General features: G+C 43.3%; 1 protein-coding gene across 13 annotated transcripts in view; it reads right to left on the reverse strand.

The window, feature by feature from the left end:
* KIAA1217 (KIAA1217 ortholog) overlaps window positions 1-25,892 on the reverse strand; it is a 300,278-nt gene that overhangs the window by 91,778 nt on the left and 182,608 nt on the right. For 11 of the 13 annotated variants that reach the window (XM_039233023.1, XM_039233021.1, XM_039233031.1 and 8 more), the window contains 2 exons: window positions 8,279-8,477; window positions 4,126-4,219 (listed from right to left, as the gene is read on the reverse strand). In XM_039233023.1, the coding sequence (XP_039088954.1) occupies window positions 4,126-4,219; window positions 8,279-8,477 (293 nt within the window). Of the gene's footprint in view, window positions 1-4,125; window positions 4,220-4,831; window positions 4,947-4,972; window positions 5,075-8,278; window positions 8,478-25,892 lie in introns of those variants that run through there. The other 2 variants (XM_039233028.1, XM_039233027.1) reach the window with 2 other exon arrangements.

Here is a 25,892-nt window from a genome sequence, read left to right on the forward strand (position 1 = left end):
AGAATCACTGATGACTCAACTTCCCCACCCCTCAACACACACACACACCCCTTCACAGTCATCCTACCATGAAAGCAGGAAAAGGACTTAGGAGAAAAAATTGGAATTTTTTGTTTTTTCAACAGAACACAATGGAGACACATGGAGACAGTCACTTGGCAGTTGAACATGGGGCTCTTGAAGTCCAGAGAAATGGCAGAGTTAGGCTTATAGTTTCAAGGGTCAGCCACAATGAGGTAATGGTCAAGTGAGCAGTTGAGATAAAAACCAGAAGTGAAAAGGTACAGGTTAAAAAAAAAAAAAGCAAACTCACACACACACACACACACACACACATACACACCACATACACACACACCACACACAGTAGTGAAGTCTGCCTGAGCACAATGAAGACCATTCAGGGGCAGAAGGAAGGGGTAGTTAATGAAGCAGGCTGGGATGTGTATGAATATAAGTAGGGGATTCAGAAATGGCAGTGTAATGGAAACCAAAGTTTCTAAGGAGACTGTTGGTAGGTGTCAAATACGGAGCTGAAATAAAAGAGGTCTGGGAGGCAGTAACGGATATTGGTATTAGGAAATAATTTAAGATGTAGGACCAATTCTAGGGAGTGAATTCTAATTGCAAACCTGGGAGCTGTCACATATAAGTAAAAATTAAAGACATATAGGAGGGGAAGAACCGAAAGTAGGGAGCAGAAAATCTCATGAAGTCATCTTAAAGTGCTTGAGAAGACAGAAAAGTCCCCAGACTGCGAAAATGCCACTGGGTTTCGTGAATAGGGAGTCCCTGGGACCCTCTGAGAGCCACAGGATGGAATGGCTCATCTTTGAGTAGTACATTTGTGAATCACAAGCCTTGTGAGTTCATGCATCGTTTTTGCAAGAGGGCCTCTTCCATATGGTGAGCTCAATCCCTTGGGAACGAAATTTCAAAGCGACTATCTAATTTTGTAACGAAAAAAAAGCCATGTGATTAAATTAGATGAGGGTGCTTTGCACCCACGTGTAAAGAATCAGGAGCTGGGTGTGCTCAGTTCCAGCAGAAAACTACAAGTCTCCTTCCACGGACGAGCCTCAGAAGTGCTCAGCTAGATGCTAAATGAAAAACTAGACACATGTTTTCCCCACCAGGCATATATTCTGTGCATGCTCTGGGGCCCACAACCGCCAAGTTAATACTTTAGTCTAACGTGCTTCCTGAGTCACACCACTGCCAACATAAAACTGCCCTCGTGAATGGACTGTTGTGGATTCAGAGCCTCACGTTTTCTTGGGATTCACAGGTAAGATCATAAAGTCTGTTTCAGGACGGTCTCAGGGGCCACTGCCAACCTCTGGTGTTGCTGTTTTTGCGCCTCTGCTCGATCCAACCAATGTTTCTGCTGACATGCATGTTTGCTGGTAATGAGTGGGCAGCTGGGTGGGCTGTCCCGGGCTGCATCTGGAAGCTGGTGGTGGAAGGCAGATGACATCAGGCGCAGGGCTGTGTAACTGGCTCATGTGAGTAGTTATCATCAAATTCCTTCACGGCCATGCTCACATTGCAAACATACAGAAGGATGCAGCACCCTGAAACCCACCACGCAGCTTGGTTTAGTCTACAACAATTGATCCCTGCTCTGTTCTGTTTCTGTTCTTTACCGTAAGTGACGGGGTAATGCAGCTGGGCTTCAGGCCGGGCTCAGCAAAGCCTCCTTTCCTTTAATGGTAAAGCGGCCACACTCGTGGAGGAAGGAGAGAGAATTCCAACCTCCACAGCCAAAAGGTGAGGCTGAAGGGATCCCATGTCTGTTAGCTTCTGGAATCTGCGAATCGGGGCCAAGTTACAAACTGCAGGCATGATCACACCTCGTAGGTCTTAAAACCACGTTCTGTTTCTCATTTCTGAGTCGTCTTCATGGAAACCTAAAAGCATGTCTGTGAGTTGGATGGTGGACATTTGCTGTCTTGTCATCTGGGGATAACAGTTGATTTCCTCACGAGTGCACGCGCGTGCGTGCACACACACACACACACACACCACTGTGTAAAAAGAGGCTGTGGGCAACACAGAAAGATCACTAGGGTCTCATCTAGAAGTAAAAGCAGAACAACTTTACTGAAACCCAGAGCCAACGTTCTGAATTCTAACAGGCTTCATCCATATGGTTGATATTTGAGTCTCTATGTGCTCACTGCTGGTCGTTATGTAGGTATCACATCTGCTTAAGAGTTAAAACAGGTGTCCTCCCCAGTCATAAACAAGATTTTCAGAGGCGATTCTGGGGGCCCGTGTGAGCTCCACGTAACAGAAACAGAACTCTGAGCACCATGAAAGTCCAGTTTGAAGGTCAGCCATATTAAAAACAAAATAAGGATATCCAAGGGAACAAAGACACTTAAGAATGTCAGTGAGAAAGAATAATGAAATAATAACAAGCGACGGTACTGTAACACTCAGACAATGTTTCATGATCAGCATGACTCAGTCTGTCTTCACGTGGTGCTGGTTTACACTGAAAGTGTAACCAGCTAAAAATAAGCCTCAAAATCCTAGATTTTCTGAAGTAGCAACACAGCCTTCACTTCAAATTGTGCATCATTTCTGACATAAGAAAAGCAGCCGAGGATGTAAGAAGCCTTTTCCTCCCAAAGGGTGGCCTCTCATCCCACAATGTCATCACACATATGTAGTCCAGGATTCTCTAGAAATTTTTCCAGCACTTTCTATAGGACCGAGAGGCCAAGAGGTCCGAAACTCACACACCCTTTGGGGACACAGAACAATGGTCCACTGAACCTCTGACTACACATGAATGAGGGACTGAGGTTGCTACTCAGCCACCTTAAAATAAGGAGATTATTTTGGAGCATTGGGTGGGCTCAATGTAATCACAAATGTCCTTAAAAGTGGAAGAGGGAGGATTAGAGATGTGCTGATGGAAGCAAGGTCACAGAGATGCTATGTGGCTGAGTCTGAAGGTGGAGAAAGGGGTCTACAAGCCACAGAAATGTGTGTGACCTCTAGAAACCAGAAAAAATGGAAACATTCTCTCTAGAGTTTCCAGAAGGGACAGCCTTTTGATGTCTTCTTTACATTCTGCTGATGACTCTTTGAGTTTATAGTCCACTGAGCCCATGTTAGATTTCTGACCTCTAAAACTTTAAGAGAATAAATCTGTGTCATGTTAAGCCACTAAACTTTGATTTATTTGTTACAGCAGCAATAGCAAACCGATACATGCCTTCTGGAAGCGGAGACAGAATGCAACCATGATGCTGGGAAAGACAGTGCCTGGGCCTCTTTGGCATTTACTTTGCTTCTAGTTAAACTAAAGCATCCAGCAACATGCTAATCCTTAGAAAAGATGCTACAGAATGGTGCCGCATCTTCTAAATCTGTGTGTGCAGTGGAGAGGAGATATAGCAGGAGGGGAATGTAGCACTATTGTTAGAAACTCAATCCCTTTTTTAGCGAACCTGCATTAATGTGATTTTAAAATGTGTCCTTTCTGTTTCCCAGTGCTTTTTGCTTCAAAAATCCCCGTGTGCTTTGAATGTCTGGATAATCTTCTGAGATGATCTACATCTAGAGAGCTTTAGCTCCCAAATTGTGCAGATTTTTGGACTATGTCTTCAACATGACTCAGATAAGGTCTGATAATATTTAATACAGTAAACCAGCAAAAGGTCTTGAATTCGAAGGTGAATAACTTAGGTAGAATGCTTGGAATAATAGATTCTACATGAAATTGTACATTGGGTTTTTTGTTGTTGTTTTGTTAGTTTTCATTGTAGGAAAGAGAGCGAGAGATCCTCTGAATAAGTTAATTGTATATAGACCACAGGTACTTTCAGGCAAAGATTCTCAGGATCCCCCTGAAGTGAGGACACAACTAAACTCCACGCTTAGAGATGAATGAGGATGTGTCAGGCCCTCTATCAATCCCATTGCCCCAGAATGTCCAGGAAATCTGATTTCTTTACCAAGGAGCAAATAATGAGTCATCAGACAAGAGGAGTGTTGAGAACCTTTAGAATCTGGTGGTGGGGTGTGATTGCCACCAGGAGACCATGCCAGAGAATGAGTGGGCTGGTTTGACCTGCTGAATAAAATTAAAAATAGAATAAGAAAACTTACCCTCATGTCTCCGTTCACAGTTTTCGGTGTGTGATTGAACGCATGCGCGGGGTCCTTATTGTAGACTTTGAGGAGTGATCTGTCCTGAATGTTCCTGGAATCAAAAACATCAATAACTATCGCAGATGAAAGGAGCCTTATTTTGGCCATTTCCTTTGCCTGCCCTGAAGAATCAGGTAAACGACACGAACAGACACTCGAGCTGTGGTCTACAACCAACCAGACAGAACGTTCTTTCACCACAAAACAGGCGACAATAAATAAGGAAAAGGAGAAAAGTGACTTTGGCTTTTCTTCCCTGTGTTTGTTCTTCAGGAAGGTATTAGTCTTTCCCTGGAGTCCTCTACCCACAAATACCGGTTCACGGACTCTCTTTCAAGATTTGAGCAAGGAAAGCTAACACTTGAAGAGACAATAAAGCTCCAATACTTACAATACGTTCAAAGAGATTTGGTTAATATTTAAATATTTAATAGTTTACTTTGCCCAAACACCTGGTTTTCTGCTTATCTCATGAATGCACACAAATGAAAATGGTTTTCCCTTCAAACACTTTCAGCAAGGAAAATAAAATGTATTTGCAGTCCAGAAAAAAAAAAGTACCACCAAGATCAAAACTAGTATCTTTCCAATGCCCCCCCCCCCGCCTTTTATTAAATTCCACAGTGAGTTGTAAGCAGACTTTTCTACATACAAGTTGACTTACTGGACGTGCTGGGTGTTTAGAAGGAATAGCAGCGGATAAAGTCTTCCACTGGTCTGTTTCTCTTTCTGAGCCCAGCGTATACAGCACTGGTGTCATTCCGCAGCAAAGGACAGAAGTCCCACATCTCGCTCAGAGCCCTACCTTAAAATTATTTAAGAGCATATGAACATCTACGAAGTCTTTCTCCCTCCACATTCAACTTTGATCAGCAGAAGGGCCACCCAGGGCACTTTCAGCGCCGTCTATACTGAGTGCCTCCAAAGCCGCGCACCGAGCTCAGGGAAATGTGTGCAGGAAGACGCATTCTTTTCCTCCAGGTGCAGCCACACGCTTTGTGGGCTGATCGCAATCTCCGGGATTACTGGGTTATGTTTTGCTTCAAATGAAGTGGAGGATTCTTGGACTAGTCTTGCTTCCCTCCTTTAAGTATGTCAGTAATTGCTTTGAAGCAACGACTAGCCCAAGCTTGCACGGTTGCCCCAGCCTTCAAGGAGCTTGTTACAAGCTGGTGTGAGAGGGGTTACGTTAATGTGAAGGCAAGAGCTCACAGAAGGTGAGGACACAGGAATTCACTAAAGGACCCACCTGTGGCTGGTGGGGGGAGTCACAAGTGATGATATGAAAACCTTACTTACTTGAGCTGTGAAAAAAACTTAGTGTGATTCTAAAGGTATTTACAAAGCATGAGGTTGGCTTATGATTAATTTAGAAACATGCTCATCCAAGATGAACCGACAGTAAAGGCCCCGATTACATTTACCATGGCAACATTTACAACACGGAGTTTCAACCTGAACGCTCTATAGCATTTTCCTAAGGAAAATACGAAGAAACCAACACAATGACGAAATAGGTAAACGTTTAACAGATATGCTCTCACTGCAAAAATACTGGATGTGAAAGGAAATTTGTCTCTGGGCTCAGAAGATTAAAGCCATTGTCTTTTGTTACAATCTACATGGTAGGTTTTGTGGGGGAGGGGAAGACTCTATATAATGCCGATGGTGAGAATTTATTCTTCCACTCAAATAAAACACAATTGAGGCATTTTATGCATGTAAGCAAAGCGAGAAAGTAATTCTTTCGAAAAGACCTACATATGAGCACTTAGCGTAAACATTATACTCAGCACCAAATAAAAACACTTTATCCACTTAAAATATTTTAAGATCCATTTTATAGGGAAATCAAAATACTGAAAAGTAAAATTATAGACAAAGTTATGTATCAATGACTTTCCAGTTAAACATTAAAAAAAATTTTTTAATTGTTTATTCATATTTGAGAGACAAAGAGAGACAGAATGTGAGCAGGGGAGGGGCAGAGAGAGAGGGAGACACAAAATCCAAAGCAGGCTCCAGGCTCTGAGCTGTCAGCACAGAGCCTGACATAAGGCTCAAACTCACAAATTGTGAAATCATGACCTGGGCCGGAGCCAGACACTCAACCACTTGAGCCACCCGGGCGCGCTACCAGCTAAACATTTTAAATGAGCTTAAAATCACTTTCACAAATGTAAACATATTAACTGAATATTATTAATGTTTAAAGAAAAGCTCCCTTCTTCTCTCAAGCACTATTTTAATCTATTTTATCAACTGACTTTGCATCAAGGAGGAGCATCTCAGTTTGAAATTTGGGGGGACCTCTTTCTCTTTGACCTCCCTCTCATCTCTTTTTCTGAGACTTCCTTGCAACATTCTGGAAGAATGTGTAAAGGAAGCCCTAGCAGCAGCACTCTGAGGTTTGGGAAAGTCTCTAGAAAATCATGAGTCGTTGCAGTTTAAAAATGCTTGCATGAAAAAAGTAAATAAATAAAAGTTAAAATGCCTGCAAGACAGCGGGGTCCAATTGTTTCTAATCACCTCATCAGGCTAGAGCTCCGTAATGAAAAGTGGCTTCATGTAGTTTCATACAGATTTATTATTACCATTTCCTTCCAGTCCTCCGACTGCACAACATGGGAATTCAAGAAGATTGCTGGAAAATGGTAAGTCCGTGGAAAAACAATGCATGGCATTGCTTGACCACAAACATGCTCTTGAGAGATAATGCGATCACTCCATGTTTAATATCATGCTCTATAAATTCCATTTTTTTTGGTGACAGGCTGATTAATAATTTATTTCAAAAAACAAACATGAATTTTCTGATGCCCATGAATATTTAAACATGTTTTTTTAAAAGCAGCAAGGCCGGCCAACAGATGTAGCTCCCGCCAGTTAGGGCATGTGTCAAACTTTGAAAGCCCTAAGTTACTCATATACCTTGGCACACGCCTAAATGTGTCATCTGTGATCATTGTTAGATATTTATCAGTTTACACTTAGTATGCTCTAGAAGGCATATTTTTGTGAGAAGTGGTTCTGATTAATTTCATAATGAAGACACAGGGCACCCCGTTCTCCCCATGGGGAAGGAACCCAAAAATCCAAGTTTGGACCAGGTCAGTTGGGCAGGGAACATTCTGAGGGAATAAAAAACAACTCTTCACCAAGGATGTGGACGGTCAGGCCTGAGGCTGGGCTTGGACATGAACTGGCTGTGTGATCTTGAATGAGCCCTTTAACTTTTAAATATCTGAGTTTCTGGCCCCATAAAATGAAAGAGCTGAATTAGTCACTAAGTAATTTTTTTAAGTTCTAAAATGTCTAGAAGCTACAGTAAGCAACTGCTTTTTTGTGCTGACCTAAGTCTGGTTTGTCAGGCTGGGTGGCTGGGAGATATCAGATGGGTTCCTTCTGTTCTGGACACAACGCCACCAGAGTAGATACAGATGATTTTATTTTTGAGCCACCTGCCACAGCTTGAGTCTACTTAGCCTCATTTGAGAGGACATTCTCCTGGGGGCTGTGGAGAAAACCCACTCGAGAAGTGAGATTCTTTGGTAAAGCCAACTATTTAAGAAAAACATGGAAAGGGGGAATGTTTCTCAGCCTTTTTTCTCGTGGACAACGGCATAGGGTCCCTTGCTTCGACTCTTATCTGTTGGTGTAAATAATGGCCCAGTGGGATCATGACCTAAAATGTTCACAGCCTCTGTGAGGGAAAGAACACTTGAGAAGGAGTGGGAAAGTTCCAGTCACGAGCATGGCCTTATGGTGTTGATCAAGTCCCTCTACCATCTTCTGGGCCACAGGTTCCCTAACTCTTCTCGGCAGACTGGATTATTTCTTACATTCGTTTCAGATGTAATAGGCAAGGATCTACGTGGAAGAAGCCTGTCCTCATCTTTGTAAACCAGACCTTATAAATGGATTGCAGAGAAGCAGATCGTGAATCCACACCTGGGGGTAAGATAAGCCTGCCAATCAGGGTAATAGCTGTGCTTTGTTCATGGAGACACGGAGAGATTAGGATCAGTACAGACTGTAACAATGCGAAATGTAGTAGGTTGGACACACACACACACACACACACACACACACACACGATGTAACTACCTACCTTACATCATTGAGTTCATAATAGACATTTCTGCTTTCATCTTTGATGTAAATGGCGACACTGGGAGACTCTAGCATCTTCATGGTGAGCTGCTGGGGAAAGGCACTTACGAAGAGAGCACGGATTGTGTCTGCACTTGTGATTTCATTCGGCATCCTGAGCTGCTTGGTTTCATCCCCGTACTGGAGATAGAGAACCCCTGCATGCAAAACGAACACAGTTATCAGTGCCAGCTCAGGACACACACAACATGCAGCAAAAGCTCAGCCTCTCCCGTCCCACCACAGACAGCAGGGTTCAGGACAAGCTTGGAAAGAGTGTAACAAGAGACATTTGTTTGGAATTTCCAAGCAATGCACTTTCTAGTTATTGCATAAATATTCACTTTTATTCCTTGGAGTCCAGGCAGATGTTAAAGAGGCCAATTTTCAACTCTTTTAAAACCAAAAGGACAGGGACAAGAGGCTAGCCTCTGGTAGCCTAAAGCAAAGGATAATGCTTTATTCCCTTGAAAGGTATATTTAGGAATTTGACCCCGTAGGGCGATTTTCCCCATGTCTTTCGCTAACTAGCAACATAATCATCATAGCAATGGGTAGGCTATATAGTTAAAAATTTTATAGTCCATTCAGAGATGTGTTAAGTGGGAAGGCTACAATATTTCTGTGGCTCTAATAATACATATTTACTGAATGTTTATACCAAATGAAACTATCTACAAGACAAGAAGCTGGCACCCCAATGTTTCAGAAAGAAAATGGAGCAAGTCAGTTACACAAAGAAAAACAGAAGCATTGGATCACAGAATTTTGGAGTTCCAAGGGGAATGTGGATTCCAGTGAACCATACCTCCCGGTATTCATGAGTGCAGTCCCTTACCACATTGTGTCTGGGCTTCACCATGTCACTTGCTTGGACCAATGAGACATAAGCAAGGAAAATGTGAAATGGAGGCTTGGTAGGTACTTGCATACTAGACCTTATCCTCTTGATGAATGAGTGTGTTCGTGGACGCTCCCTTACCGAACCAAGCTTCTGTGAGTCCAACTGAGCCCAATGAAGAGGCCACATGAAGAAGAATGAGAGTCCTGACTGTTAGTCCCCACTAGGCACCCATTCTACAGCCACCACCACAGTTATATGGGTGACCCATCTTGAGAGAACCTCCAGTGCCCAAGTGATCTGCTCCAGCTAATGTCACACGGAACAGAAATGCGATGTCCCCTCCAAGCCCTACCCAAATTAAGTCGGTTACGCTTCTGACTCTTGATTTCACCTCAGGTCATGATCTCAGGGTCGTGAGATCAAGCCCCGGATCAAGTTCTGGGCTGAGCATGGAGCCTGCTTGAGATTCTCTCCCTCCCTCTCCCTCTGCCTCTCCCCAACCTGTGAGTGCGCTTAAGCACTCCCTCTCTCTCAAAAAAGAAAAAAAGAAAAAGAAAAGAAATAAAATAAATGCCCTTAAAAAACCCCAAAGCAGACTAACAAACAAAAAACATGCAGGGCCAGGGACGCACCAGAACCAAAGCACTAGATCCTTCTGAGGGGAGGAATTCAGACTGAGTGCAAAGCATGAAGTCTGATTGAACTTTCTTTTAACTTTGTTAAAAATGGTGCTGCAAACTGTTTGAAACTCCCCTTCTATCCCACTCAGCCAACGGGCTCCCTGCAGAAGAGGACTTAAGACGTAGGACAAAGCAGACTGGATCCTGGTTCATCAGGCACAGAGGGGTGAGGGGGGGAGGCACCTTCTGACAAAATACTTGCAAAGAGGTGACCCCCAGTCAAGAAATGGAGGGGTCCTACAGAGGTTCCATTAAACTTGAGGGCAATGTCCCAGTTCTGTCTGATTACCTCATTGTGAAGTGGCCCAATTCCCTATGAAAGCTTCCAGTTGGTTCGACTATGCTCCACTCACACATTCACAGACTACCAGGATTGACAGGCATTTCACATAAGCCACTACCATGAAACACCAAAATAAACAGAAAACAGAAACTCAGAAAAGATGAGACGATCCAAGAAAAGGGGAACATTTAGAGAACAAGAGCAAGCTCTGGAAACCATGAGAGCAGGAATTAAAAATTGAGAGAGGAAGAGGCGTGCCTGGGAGGCTCAGTCAGTAGAGCATGTGACTTTTGATCTTGGGGTTGGGCGTACAGATTGCTTAATTTAAGAAAAAAATTCAAGGAGGAAGAAAAAGTTGATGAAATCTCGGAAAGTGGAGCAAAAAGATGACGGGAATGGAGAACATGAAAACCGATAAGAATTATTCAAAGCATCCTAAGCCTTACCACCGGGAATTTGGATAAAAGAGATCAGGAAAGGCAAAAGTTTTACAAAAAGTATTCTAAAAAAATTTCCCCCCACACTGAAGGACCTGAGATCAGAGATCGAAAAAACTTATGAAACATACAGCACACTCAGGCTTGTCACTGAGACATTCCAGATGGTAAGGGGAGAACAGAAGGTCCAGCAAGCTTGAGGAGGGATTTGAGGAGAAAAGTCACAAACAAAGAATCAGAAGTCAGAAAGGGATTATTAGCTCTTGCAACAGCAATCCAGAGGGAACCTGGGTGGCTCAGTTGGTCAAGCATCTGACTCTTGATTTCAGATCAGGACATGATCTAATGGTCATGAGATGGAGGTACCCATTAGCCTCCATGCAGGATGTGGAGCATTCCACATTTTTGAGATTCTCTCTCTCCTTCTCTCCCTGCCCTTTGCCCACTCTCTCTCTCAAAAAAATAAATTAAAAAAATTTTTTCAGTAAATAAACAAATAAAACAAAGAAAGGAAGGAAAGAAGGAAGAGAGAAAGAAAGGAAGGAAGGAAGAAAACAATTAACAGCAACCCAGAAACCAGAATATGATAGAGAAATAGCTTTGAAAATCTGGAAGGAAATATTTTTGACCATCAGTGAGGTATTTATCAAAGTCAGCTTCTCTTGAGGCCTTTCCACCTTGTCCAAAACTTCAGCACCCATTCACCGTAATACTTCATACCACCAATTCTTACTTCATTTCTGTTCCTCAGTATCTTTCACATATACTATAATTCATATTTTCACTCTGGCTATATTTATCATCACTTTCTTCCCCTAGACTGTAAGCTTCATGAGGCCTGGGATTTTTTTTGTAACTTTTTTTGTTGTTGTTCACCACAGGACCTTTAGGGCCTTATAGATAATACCTGTTACACATCATGTTCTCAATAAATGTCTGTTGAATGAATCAAGGAATGAATGGTTTACTAGTGAGACAAAAAATGTTCATTTGGGGTGTGTCCAAGCTGTAAGAGCTTTTGCTACAAGAAATAGCCTTGTAGTCTTGTTTCTGATTTGTATGTATACACATTAAAGATACTTTCTGAAGTGGCTGTTTTCTTATTCCTTGATTGGAGTAGTCCTTTTGCACTGAGCAGCTAGATTTCCTCTCTGAGGTAATTTTGATCTTCAAGCTACTTCAGGGAGCAAGTTTTTCCAAATATCCATGCTGTTAACACATTCCTCAGGATTCAGAAAAATCCTTTCAAGTCTGTCTGATCACAGATCTGGCAATTTTTTGCCCCAAACGGGAGACGTGGGGACTGTCCCATGTGATCGGTAATACCACAGCAAAATGCCAAAACCACTCTTGAGGTCTGGGCCCCGACCATGCCTGGGCGAGGCCCCCTCCGAGGGGCTACTTATGGCCTCACTACAGTCAAATATCACAGCCTCATTCACCCAGAGGGCCTGCTTCTCATTCCCACATCTGCATTCTGCACGTGTGTGTGCTTGAAAGAGAATTTGTAGACTCTGAGTGAAAAAAAAAACCAACCCAAAAAAAAGATTGGGCCCAAACGACGGTTCCCTCAGGGTCTGGCTGGAACATCTGTCAGCAGAGGCTATGAGTCCAGTTAGAGATTGTGAAAATCCCGAGAGGCCGGGAAAGATGCCTTTTCAAACAGCGGGGAACAGTCTTTTCACGCCGGATTCAGTTCTGACTCAGGAAAGGTATTCAGAAACGCTTCAAGTCAGAAGGCGATCTCTTAATGCAGGATGGCATTTTCCTGGCACCAGGATGAGACCCAGGCCGCGCCTTCCCAGCCCTCGCTGTGCTGCGTGATCCAGATTACAGGGGAAGTCTGAAGGGCCTTGGATCGTAAACTCTCATTTCCCGAAGGAAGAGGACAGGGAGAGGCATTGAGAGGAGGTCTGCTGCGTGCCAGACACGGTGCGCACGGTTTTCACATCAGCACCGCGTCTCTTGTCAGGTCGCTATGGCGGCCCCGCTTCGCAGGTCGGGAAAAGGAAGATCAGAAGGTCCAAGTAGCCTGCCTAACGTGACAGCTAGCAACGGCTATCTGGCTTCTGTATGCCATTCCATCAGTCCGCAGACCCCATGATCTGTCCCTGGGAGCATACGGCCTCTGAAATTCCGCACCATGTCCACCTCCGCCAATCTTCCTCTCTGGGCCATCTTAGCCGTCCTCACACTTTTCGCCTGTCCATCTGCCTGAAGATATTGAAGCATGAGGGGGTCGGGGGCAGCTCAGACAAAAAGATTGTCATCTGTAAGTCTACTTAAATGCTGACACATGGTTAGCGACCATCTACGTTGGGGCGGGCACAGAGCTCTGAAAGCAACAGTGTCGAAATGAACCCCAAGACACTCGGACCCCCTTGGAGGAGGCAGAACATTCCAGGGTTCTTCCACCTCAATGGTCCTGCAGAGGCAATGTGGATTTTTCACCAAGAACTCATGGTCACATTTTACAAAAACAAAATAAAGTATGCTTGGCAGGTCATGCTGGTGCTATACATACTTCTAATCTGAATCTCAGAATCGGTTCTAGAACGTGAGACATCTCAAATATTCCTTGTTTTTGATGTGGTTATGCAAGGATCTTCACAGAGTCACCTTGCTATGGACTGAGTGTCTGTGGGCCGCCCCCTCCCAATTCTTATGTTAAAACCCTAATCTCCCATGTGATGGTTTTGGAGGCAGGGTCTGTGGGGGGTAATTAGGTCATGAGGGTCAAGGACCCTGATGGGAGGAGTGCCCTTCTAAGAAGAGACACAAGAGAGTTTGTTTTCTCTCTCCGCTCTCTGTCACATGGACATACACTGAGAAGACAGCCATCTGCGTGAAGTGGGTCCTCCTCAGGCACCAGATTTGCTGGCACCGTGGTCTTGAACTTCCCAGCTTTCGGAACTGTGAGAAATAAATTGTTTCAAGATACTCTATGCATGGGAATTTGTGACAACAGCCCGAACGGACTAATACAGAGCTCAGTCTCCCATTGCTGCCTTACTACCCCACACCATGCCGCCCTCCTATCGCACTCTGGTTTTCCTGCAAATCTTGCTGTTCTGTGAACTTAGCGTGCACGTTTAGGACACATGCTGTGCTACCACCGTGGATGATCTTTCACCAGTTTGTCTGGCACACACATTACCCACATTCCCTCCTCTGAGCGATTTTCCCCAACCACTCTTCTGTCGTTTTCGCATTGAGAATTGAGGAATTAATTTTTCTTAAGTTTATTTATTTTGAGAGATGGCAAGAGAATGCGTGCATGTGCATGCAAGCAGGGAGGGGCAGAGAGAGGCTCCATGCTGTGCCCCCAAATCCCGATGTGGGACTCGAACCCATGAACTGAGAGATCGTGACCTGAGCTGAAATCAAGAGCTGAGTACTTAACCATCTGAGCTACCCAGGTGCTCCAGGAATTATTTTTTTACACCTGTGCTCACATTGTTTTACTGAAATTACAAGCATAGCTTTTAAAACAATTTTTTTTAATGTTTATTTTTTGAGAGTGAGAGAAGGCAAGCAGGGGAGGGGCAGAGAGAGAGGGAGACACAGAATCCAGAAGCGGGCTCCAGGCTCTGAGCCGTCAGCACAGAGCCCTACACAGGGCTCGAACTCACGAGCTGTGAGATCATGACTTGAGCTGAAGTCAGACGCTTAACTGACTGAGCCACTCAGGTGCCTCAAGCATAGTTTTTAATTCCAAGGTATGATTACCTATATTCATATGATGGGAATATATAGTAGAATGTTGGATTCATAGTAGATGCTCACGTATCTTTTAGCTGAAATGAATTCAATTCTCCCTGTAATACAGCCAAGTTAATATGTATGCTTGCCTTCTGGCATGCCTTCCGTAATCTCCCCTAAATGGCATTCTCCACAAGCAGATGACAGTGACAATTCCAAATGACCTACATTCCTCAGTTTCTTCAAATCCAATTTAAGATTATGCAAATTGGTATCTACATTACCACTATTGCAAATGGCTAATGCCTTAAAAATAGAAAGAGCTCTTATAGTACTTCCTGATAGGAAATTTAGTTTTCAACTTAATAAGAAAAATATAAATATTAAATTATTAAGATAGTTTTTATACCTATAAAAGTGGCAAAGGTTTACAATACAATAAACAGTGTAGACAAGGGTTGGGAAAATGAATTCTCTCATATACCACTGTTGGGAAAGTAAACTGTTAGCACTTTTTTAAAGGGCTGTCTGTTAATATGTGTCAAAAGCTCCCTAACTTATACATACTATTTGAGTCATTAACTCCATTTCCAGATATTTATGCATAGACATGTAGTTATCAGGATGCCCAATAAAGCATCATCTGTAAGAATAACATTGGGGAATTCCAACATTAGGGGACTCATTTAATAAATCAATTTATTTGATAAATCAATTCATTGAATACTACTCTATTATTAAAAGGAATTCTAGAAGAATATAATAAATCAATTCATTGAACACTATGCTGTTATTAGAAGGAATTCTAGAAGAGTATGAGAAAGATTGTATATTTTGTTAAGATATAAAGCGTACTACAAAACAGAACGGAACCAGATTTGTAGAAATCAGTTAATCGCCTTGATGGGAGCGATGGATCGGGTCTTGTTTGGTCTCAAGCTTATAGAGTTTTGAGGGGCCTCTTTAAGAACAATTAGAAATATAAAATTCAGTTGGAACGTGAATCATTTACATATAGGGGCCTGGACCTTGGTTTCATCAGGTAAGTCTACCTATCTGATGACTGTACACCAAAATGATGAGAAAAGTCATTGTCTTTGGGTGATAAGCTCATGGATGATACTGTTCTCTTTGACTCTTCCGTATATTCTACATTTCCTAAAATAAGTACGGTTTCATTTGATCATTTGAAAAGGTAACCTCCACAGATCTAAAGAGACTGACCAATTAGGCATTCTACTCAGGAAGTGGAGTAATTTTTTAAGCCAGCAGAGATGGGCCATGGAGGCTGTTTCTAGAAAATTTTCCAGTGGAGTCAGTAGAATGTAAATTGGCATCTGAAATGGGAAAGACATTGGTATTTAATATCAACAAAAGATTCCAGATTAGTTAACACACTGGTGTATCCTTAAGAGACTGAATTCAAGAGTCTTATGATTTAGAACAAAATGAATTGAAGGGGACCTGTAGGGATGGCTTCATTCCTTCACAACACAAGCCCCTATGATGTGCCAGGTCCTACGCCGGAAATGGGAAGTACAGAGGTAAATCTCTGGTCACCCTCTGTGTTCTAACCCCTCCAGTGGTTCCATAAATGACACTGCTCTTTAGAAGTTAGCAATTCATACCTAACACCAGCTGACATTCTGTTTCAGACACAGCGGCGTTTTCAGGCCAAGTCTGCGTGGGTTCCTTGAAAAGCTCTAGCATGCCCTCAGATGTCAGTAACCTTTCCCGTCCTGGAGCAGACCCATGCTGCTCTGTCCCTTCCTATGGAGTAGCTTTTCAAGTAGGTGACAAAGCAGGATGGAGACAGCTGCCTTGTGCGGAGGAACAAGATAACAAAAAATGTATTCTCCATAGAAAGTCAATGCTCTTTATTTTTGGAATAACCTCTTAGATTTCAGTGTCTTTGTTTTGAGTAGACACCAACTCTTTGCAGAGATATCTGAAAAATGATTATATCAATCAAATAGTCCTTTAGTTCCTCTAAATACCTGATTTTAAGGCAGTGTAAGACTCTGTTAAGTCTTTTAACTCATTTATCTTCTATTAGTTATAACTGAGGAACTATGGAGACCCTCCAGAGAGTCCCTAAGGGAGAGTCTTTATGAAAGTCTAAGAAGTTCCAGGCAGATAAATAGCAATTTTATGCCAAATTCTAATTTAGGATGTGCTTTGAAGAGTCTTAATTGTGGAGCCACCTGTGTTAGCATCATGGATGAAGATGTTAAAAAAATAAGTCTGTTGGAAGTTGAATATGATAAAGTCTTGTCTCAATCAGCAACCTGACAGACAGAAGACACTGGACGGAAACCCTGCTCACACTCATTCTCGACACAAAGTCTCGGTCACGGCACCATTCAGGCTTAACCCCTTAACTTTATTTTGTTCCAGACAAATTGGTACCCCTGGGACTCAAGTGATACGATAGGACCATTGAAGTGAGCATCCCAAGCCATTTCTCTTTAAAAAAAAAAAATGCCTTCAAGAATCTGTTGATGACTTCTGGAATTCAAGCTGTGTTAAAGTCATGAATGTATCAGATGCTGATTTCTGGTGCTGGGACCCTATTCATTCCCAGCGGATCTTACTGCCTTTTTACATGGATAGTTGGAAACTTCTCTATGAAGAAGCTATAATGCAGAGTCACTGCAGAACTTGCAGCAATATCAAGGGAGTCAATAATTTAATCTTGAACGTCTCAACAGTTAAGGTGGAAAATGCATGAAAATGCTGTGAGAAACACCGTAATTGAGTATGGGGAGTGCAGGAGAACTGTAACTGAATTCTTCCTTATACTTAATGTGAGCTGTCAGTTAAATTAAACATTGCAATGCCCATTTGTTTCATTTTAAAAAATTATTATTATTATTATTTAATTCTAGAGACAGAAAAAATGCAAGCAGGGGAGAGGGGCAGAGGGAGAGAGAGAGAGAGAGAGAGAGAGAGAGAGAGAGAGAGAGAATCTTAAGCAGGCTCCATGCTCAGCACAGAGGCTGATGTGGGGCTTGATCCCGCGACCCTGGGATCATGACCTGAGCTGAAACCAAGAGTCAGATGCTCAACCAACTGAACCACACAGGCACTCCCCCCACTTCATTTTATAAGGCTAGTATTAATCTGAATTATAGGAAAGTGGTAAAAGGAAAAACTTCAAATTTAAATGCTAACCCCTAGGGGCACCTGGGTGGCTCAGTCGGTTAAGTGTCCAACTTTAGCTCAGGTCAATATCTCACGGTTTGTGGGTTTGAGCCCCATGTCAGGCTCTGTGCTGACAGCTCAGAGTCTGAAGCCTGCTTCAGATTTTGTGTCTCCCTCTCTCTCTGACCCTCCCCTGCTTGTGCTGTCTCTCTCTGACTCTAGAAATAAATAAAAAACATTAAAAAATAAATGCAAACCCCTAAATAAAATATCGGCAAAACAAACTTAGCAAAGTATGAAAAAATACATCATGACCAAGAAGAATTTATCTCAGGAATATAAGGATGGTTTAACACTAGATAGCCTTGTCCTAATATATTCTACGATAAGAAATAAGAGGCACTATATATAATAATCTTGACAGTGTCAGAAAAATGTTAAGAAAAATCCAAAATACATTCATAATTTAGGAAAAATAAGAATGAAAGAGAACTTTCTTAATTTGGTGAACCAATTAAACCAACCAAAAGCCTCAAAGAAAGGTAATGCTTAATGATGAAACATTAGAAGCATTCTCTTTTAACTTGGATTTTTGGGTCGGGGGCACCAAGCTGGCTCAGTTGGTGGCTCATGGACATCTGGATCTCAGAGTTGTAAGTTCAAGCCCCATGTTGGGTGTAGAGATAAAATAAAATCTTTAAACTCAGATTTTTTGCTATTTCTGTATCTGTAGTCAGTCTGAGTAGCATCGTTAGTGCAAGAAAAAGAAGTAAAAAGGTATATGGATTAGGAGGGATAATCAAAACTATGATTTTTCTCAGGTGATATAACAGAGAATCCAAGGAAACCTGCAGACACTGCAAGTGTATCTTATTTACAACTAATAAGGATTCAATATGACTGAATGATGTACGATCAATATATAGAATCAATAGCAACCCCAGACACTAGAAAAAAAATTAGAGAATGCAGTTTAATAAAAATATACCCCTTATAGAAACAATATGGCAATTCTGAACAACAGTAAGAGGGAGTGCTTGTTGTACCAGCTATCAACACTATTAACACTGGGGGTTTGGCACAGGGATAGAACAAACAGAACTATGGAAAAGAACAGCCTAGAAAAAGACATGGGATTTATGAAAGCTTGATATGACAGAAGGAGTGGTACAGAACCGTGGAGAAAGGACTATTCAACAAACAGGGTGAGGAAAGGTGGTTCTCCGAATGGAAAAAGTAAAAAAACAAACAAACAAACAAACAAAAAAAACCCACAAAAAAAACTTTCCTTACACTGTAAGTAAAATAAATTCCTGATGGACTAAAGACCCGTATGTGAGAAGTTAAAACTACAAGATTTAAAAAACAAAATAAAACAGGGTGCTGTCCCTTAACACACTGATATGGGGACTTATTTTATTTTATTTTATTTTATTTTATTTTATTTTACTTGAGAGAGAGTGAGAGAGCTAGGGAGGGACAGAGAAAGAAGGAGAGAGAGAGAACCTTAAGCAGGCTCCATGCCTAAAGTGGAGTCTGATGTGGGGCTCAATCCTACAACCTGAGCTGAAATCAAGAGTCAGACACTTAACTGACTGAGCCACTCAGGCATTATAGAGACTTATAAAATAAATAAAACAAACAGAAAGACAAATGCTGTTGAATGACACCACGTTACAATGAATATTTTTACCGTAAAAGACATTATCAACAAAATAAAGAAGACAAACCACAGTCTGAGAGAAATCATTTACAACTCATATGCTCTACCAGGGACTAGTATTCAGTATAAATAAAGAACCCTTATAAATCAATAAGACAATACAAAATGCACAATAGTAGATATCTAAAACTGGACATAAGAAGACAAATCACAGGGGAGGAAGCCCCCAGCAGCCAATAATCCATAAAAGTGCCCAACCTCACAATTGATTATGGAAATAAAAACGGAAACAATGACCTACTATTGCATACCCATCAGAGAGGCAAAAGTCAGCAAACCCAATAACCTCAACTATTGGCGAAGTCATAGAAAATACAGTCTGTTATTCATTGCTGGTGGGACACCAGCTGAAGATGTTCATCCTGTCACCCGGCTTCAAATCATCCATAAGAGAGAAGAACCTCACAAGTCAAGCACTGTTCTGTTTGCAGTTCCATTTCCCCCCAATTTGTTCTCAGTGGTTTATTCATATAATGGAACAGTAAACAGCATTTACAATGAATAAACTAGAACCACATCTATCAACACGGATCGATATCAGAAACAATATTGTATGGCCGCAGAAAGTTACCACGATGCATGCAATATGTTCCTATTTATGTAAAGTTTTATGACACAGAAAAATAAAATATACTATTTATGATATACGAGTAGAAGCACTAAAACTCACACGACTGTCACATCCCCCAACTTCGGCATGTAGTTAGCGCTGGGAAAGGAGATGCAAAGAAAAAAGATGGAATTTTACATTGTTCTTTAAAAATGCCAGATAGGGGCGCCTGGGTGGCTTAGTTGGTTGAGTGTCTGATTTGGGCTCCTGTCATGATCTCATGGTTCACGAGTTCGAGCCCCACATCGGTTTCTGTGCTGACAGCTCAGAGACTAGAGTCTGCTTCAGATTCTGTGTCTCCTCCTCTCTTTCCCCCTCCCCGACTTGTACTCTTCTCTCTCTCTCTCTGTCTCTCTCAAAAATAAATAAACATTAAAAAAAATTTTTAAATGCCAGAGAGTTGAAGGAATTACAGAAAGTCTGAGGAGCATGTGACTCTCGATCTTGGGGTTGTGAGGTCAAGCCCCATGTTGGGCATAGAGATTACTAAAACAAAAATAAACTTAAAAAAAAGAGAGATACTTTTCCTTTTAAAATTTGGCAGAAAGTTATAAAGCACTTGCCATTTACCATCGACTTTTCCAAATATTAACTCTTTTAATCTCTATGAAGTCACTACTGTAATTATCCCCATTTCACAGATGAGGAACACTGAGGCAAGAGAAGTTACTTGTGTGACACACCTTCCCTGCTAATGACAGTAATCACTGTACTAATCTGTCTCTCAGGTGTTTAACAGATAGTATCTGTTTAACTTCGTAACATCTATTATATTATGTTTTCTGTCCTTTTCCATTAAAAAAACCTAAAAACTACATATGTGTATATATATATATACACACACACATATAAGTGCTTATGTGTGTGTACACACGTTATATATTTTTAAAAATGCCAAATAATGCTATCTAAATAGTATCATTTCCACAGAGCATCCAGGAGCTTACACCTGGATGTAATTATGGGAATTTGGGAAGTTTTCTTTGACTTTTGATAAAAGAATAGGTCTAGAAATTGTATAGTACAAAGCAAAGGATAAAGGCCACAAAAGGAAGAAGATTTTCTGAAAGACAAGAACAAATGTGTAAAAGTACAGTAATCATGGTCTCAGAAAAAAATTAATTGACCTTTCAGGGATACACAAAGTGCAACATTTGCTGTTTCCAAAGTATGTTTTCAAAGTACCAGAAGGACCCTCGCTATAATTCAGAAAAAGCCTATAACCACCCCCGCTAGGAGATCTGTACATCCTGCATTTTCTTCAATCATACTGATAAGCAGGTTTAGGTGCAGAGATCATGGACATTAGTAAGAAACCATCTGAGTGAATGTGCGATTTATTTTCTTCTCTGCTAAATTATTAGTATTTTACATCATAATAACCACTAATTGTTTCAGATGAATAAATATATCGCTAGCAAAGTCTTCAGTATGAAATTCTAATTTTTATGTAATTTACATGTAGATTAAAAAAACCCACCAATATTCAGTGTTAGTTTTATTATTCAGAATTTCTTTTGTTTTCTAATATTCTGTGAAAATTACTCTGCTTGAAACGGTAACAATCTTTTCGGTCCCCAAGCTGGAGGAGAAGGACATTGCAAGATGTTGATGGGATGGGCCTCTTTGCCTCCCCTGTAGGCAAACCCCCAGGATGACCAGAAATCTCCCAAGGAAATTTGCCTGGTAAATAGGCGCAGTGTTGCTTAGTTATCCTCTGATATGCTAATGGCAATAAAATAAAACCCATCCTTTGATGTCATAAACAAATGCCAAGAGACCCGATATGCAGGACTGCATTACACAGGGCAGATTCCTGGCTTCGTGAAACTCATATTTATAGGATAATCCATGTGGGATGCTTGGACCCCAGAGATTCTTGCCTTCTGGTGCCACCTCTTCCCACGTCTTTTCTCCGCCTGGCTCCCCCTCCCCAGCTGCACCCCTTGGTGTCCTTCCAAGGCCCAGGTTTAGACAGGGCATGCCGTCCCCGGCAGCACTGGTCCCTGTGCGTCTGTGACTGTCACGGAACTCATCCACTGAGGAAAACTTTCTGGGGGGAGGGAAATGACCATCAGTCATTTGCGAGACCATCAGCAAGTGACAGGCCTTTGCCACCCTGAGGTGCAGGGGGGGTCCACTCATGTCACCAGGCCCAAGAGGGAGAGCTGCCTCAGTCGAAAAGTGACCCTCTGGCCACAGGCAGCCATTGAGGGATATTCAGGAGCCCTCAAATTTTACTCTTCGCTCTTCTGCTCCCCAGGTCCGCTAGAGAGGGCGACTCAGGGCGTGTGGCCAACCAGAAGGGTGAGGCATGCACTGCTCGTCTTCTGGGCTGCTTTTTCTCAGCTGCTTCTTAGGTGTCTGAGGGGGAGGCTCAGAATTCTTTTCCAGAAAGTGGTGAGAAAGAGAGTGTGGGCAGTTTGGGGGAATTCATATCTCACTGGCCTTCATTTGGAGCTCTTAAAAAAAACCAGACTTGCTGTTTCTCTTTTGTGACCCAAAAATATAAGGCACCCTACCCGATCCCCTTCTGTTGCCGGAATGATCGGCTTCCTTCACGTTTGGGATTCCATAGAAGAGCAGGGCCTATGTGCAGAAGTCCCCACAGAAGGAGGGCCACACTGTGTGACGGAGGAGGCATGCAGTGCCCCAGGCACTACACTTTAGAGCTTCTCCCCAAGTATTGAGGTGGTGATGGAGGCGCGGCTGTTGGCAGGGCCCACGCCGGTTGGATAATCACTCATGTGTGCGTTGTGGAAATGAGGACAGGGTGGGGGTGGGGGTGGGGGGGTGGCTGTTGCAGGCCGGAGGGTGGGGAAGTCCTTCTTCATCTCGTGAGCAGTTTCGAGAATTCTAAAAGCAAATCTAGTTTTCGATGTGGTCACAAAGGTATATTTATCGAAGGATGCGGAGAGAATATATTTTATCTAACAGTCTGCCAGCTTGAAGTGTAGTTTCAAAAATATTGAGACAGATGGTATAGGAACCCCTGTGCTCTTGCTCCAGGCAGGCCTGAGTGTGACACAGAAAGACGACGAGTGTTTCTCCCAACATCAGTACTGAAGCCACTGATGGGACCTTCTTTACCTTTCGGCATTGAGGTTGGATACACCGTCCACTCTATCAACAGTGATGTTCTTTTTTAAAAAAAATTTTAAAATATTTGTTCATTTTTGAGAGGCAGAGAGAGACAGAGCGTGAGTGCGGAGGGGCAGAGAAAGAGGGAGACACAGAATCTGAAGCAGGCTCTAACTCATGGATGGCGAGATCATGACCTGAGCCGAAGTCGGATGCTCAACCGACTGAGCCACCCAGGAGCCCCTCAACAGATGATTTTTTTTATCTATCTATCTGTCTGTCTGTCTATCTATCTATTTATTTTTGAGTAGTCCTAATGGAAGCAGGTACTTGAGCGTCCTCAACTTCTCCAGCGATTCAGTTACTTCGGTTTTGGTTTTATGTTAGTAGAAAGGATGGAGCCACGCTGAGCTGCTTTTAGTGTCTCCACCTTTTTTATACATTAGCGTAATGCTTTTGGTACGACGTGAGCTTTGCATTTTTCCTATGACTAGCACTGCTAATCACTCTGTTTATTTGTTCACTACCCGATCCCTCTGGGCTTTCCGCACACTCTCCCAGGGTTGCTGTAAAGGTTCCGCCTGCCACAACAGGCCACGGCTGTCCTGTGGGCACCCCCAGACAAACCCAGCCAGGCTCCAGCCGGAAGTGGCCAGTGACAGGGCACGAGGCACGGTGAGTCGCCCCAAGGCTTGTCCCTGGCTTCCTGCCCATCCCCACGCTCCTCCCCCCCCCCCCCCCCCCCCCCCCCCCCCCCCCCCCCCCCCCCCCCCCCCCCCCCCCCCCCCCCCCCCCCGTCTTCCCTGCTACTCCAGCATCGCTCCTCCCGTGTCCTTGGGCCCATGCCAGAGGGTGTGGACCTTCTGGAAGCCTCCTCCGTGTCTTCTGTCCCTGCCCCTCTACACACCCTGGCCCTGCGGGGAGATCTGGGATACCGTGTCAGCCCTGGCCAGAGAAATAAAGGGGTTCCCGAGAGCTATTGTCCGGAAGAATCCAGAGAGATGGCGGTGACGAGTGCTCAGGATCACTGTCGTGCACACAAGGGTGTGGGAGCAGGAGAAGAGAGAGGACGGTGGTTGAGACTGACCTGTTTGTCAGGGGTTCGGATCTAGGTCCTTTGGTGGCACTTGTCCCGGTGGGGGAGGGGGCTTTTCAAAGTTTTTGTCAGGCCTCTCTAATTCCCCCAAGGCTACCCTTGTATGACATTTCTTGCTTTAAGGGTAAGTGGAAAAAGACAGAGTTGCTGCTGGGGGAGTTCTGGGTGCACAGGGGTAACGAGATGAGGCCACACACTCCCCCGCCCCACCCCGACACTGCCTGGCCCCCCAGTACAGAGGGGCTCCAAGGAAGGAGTGGCTCCGGGTGCTAGGAGCCAGGACAAGGACGTCCAGGAGCGGGCTCCACAACTGACCTTTCGAATCACCCTCAAAAGACCCCGGAAGACTTTTTATTGTACCTTTACCTTCTGTTTCCTTCTGGTACTTTCTGCAGGGGCACATACGAGACATCACACATGGCTATTTCCTCCTCCCCATTTCCCTTTGAAGTTCCCATGCTGCCTTTTAAGAGCAGCTTCTGTTCTCAGCCCTGGGGATCACAATAAAGAACAAATGTCTGAGGCTGGTTAAGGCGGCTGTGGGAGTGGTGGGTGGGGACAGGCCGCAATGACAAAAGCGTCCCTGTTCAGATCCATGTCCCCTGGTCTCTTTTATCACTGCCCGTAAAATATCATCCCTGCTTCCAGATCCACCATAAATAACCTGTCTCTCCACTCTCCCCACTTTTGTAGGTAAGAGCTTTCCCCTGCCTCCCCCCCCAAATGTGTCAAGATCAAAATGACAACTGTTGACACTCTTGCTGAAGGCATCGGGAAGGTAGTACCTGCTCCTGCTTGATTAGCTAAGGGATCAATCCAGCCACGTTGCTGTCACGGGCTGCCCTCATCAGAACATGCGTTGGACACGCTGAGCACCTATCCCTCGCGAGCAGAAACCCAGAGAAACGAGACCCAACTCAAATGACTGTCACTTACAGACGTCTGGGCATTCTCTTGGCTGTATTTTCTACAATAGCAGGTCCACTGATATATAAACGTTATGCTTTAAAACAAGCATGACAAAAGGGGAAATAATGGCCTTTGTCCCTTTTCCACATCACAAATAATTCTACCTATGTAGCGGGTTTATCCAAGTTAAAACAATTAGCGGCTAAGCAGACTGATCCTTAAATGAAAGCTTTAAGAATAGAGAACATTCATGAAGCTCAGGGCCATTTTACATGCATAGAGCAGGAGTGCTGCATCCACTTCAGCAGAATTAGTTCTGTAAAGAGATTTCAGGGGTGCTCAGGTGGCTCAGTCAGTCAGGCGTCCAACTCATGATTTCAGCTCAGGTCATGATCTCACGGTTCAAGGGTTTGAGCCCAACGTCCTGCTCTGTGCTGACAGTAATGAGCCTGTTTGGAATTCTCTCTCTCTCTCTCTCTCTCTCTCTCTCTCTCTTTCTCTGTCCCTCCCCTGCTCTCTCTCTCAAAAATAAATAAAAATGTATTTTTAAAAAGACAGATTTCATTCACTTTAGAAATATTTACTGATTGGGGCGCCTGGGTGGCTTAGTCGGTTAAGCGTCCGACTTTCGCTTAGGTCATGATCTCGCGGTTGTGGGTTCGAGCCCCGCGTCGGGCTCTGTGCTGACTGCCAGCTCGGAGCCCGGAGCCTCCTTCGGTCTGTGACTCCCTCTCTCTCTGACCCTCCCCTGCTCACGCTGTCTCTCTCTCTCCTAGAAATAAATAAAACATAAAAAAAAATTTAAAAAAAAGAAGTATTTACTGAGTACCTGCCACACTATTTTCTGAAGGTTGGGGATAGAGCAGAAGGCTCAGAGGTCCTAGCTTCTACTGATGTATGAAAGACAATAAGCTCATAGACAGGAATGTGTAGGGCGTGCCAAGTAATAGGGAACCAAACAAAACAGGGTGTGAGGGACAGAGAGCAGTGGGGTGGAAGTGGGTGGATTGCTATTTTATTCACAGGAGTTGGAATGACCAGCTGTGAAGATATTTGAAAGAAAG

Source organism: Hyaena hyaena, unplaced genomic scaffold, assembly GCF_003009895.1.
Source record: "Hyaena hyaena isolate Hyena2069 unplaced genomic scaffold, ASM300989v1 scaffold_72, whole genome shotgun sequence".
NCBI lineage: Eukaryota > Metazoa > Chordata > Mammalia > Carnivora > Hyaenidae > Hyaena > Hyaena hyaena.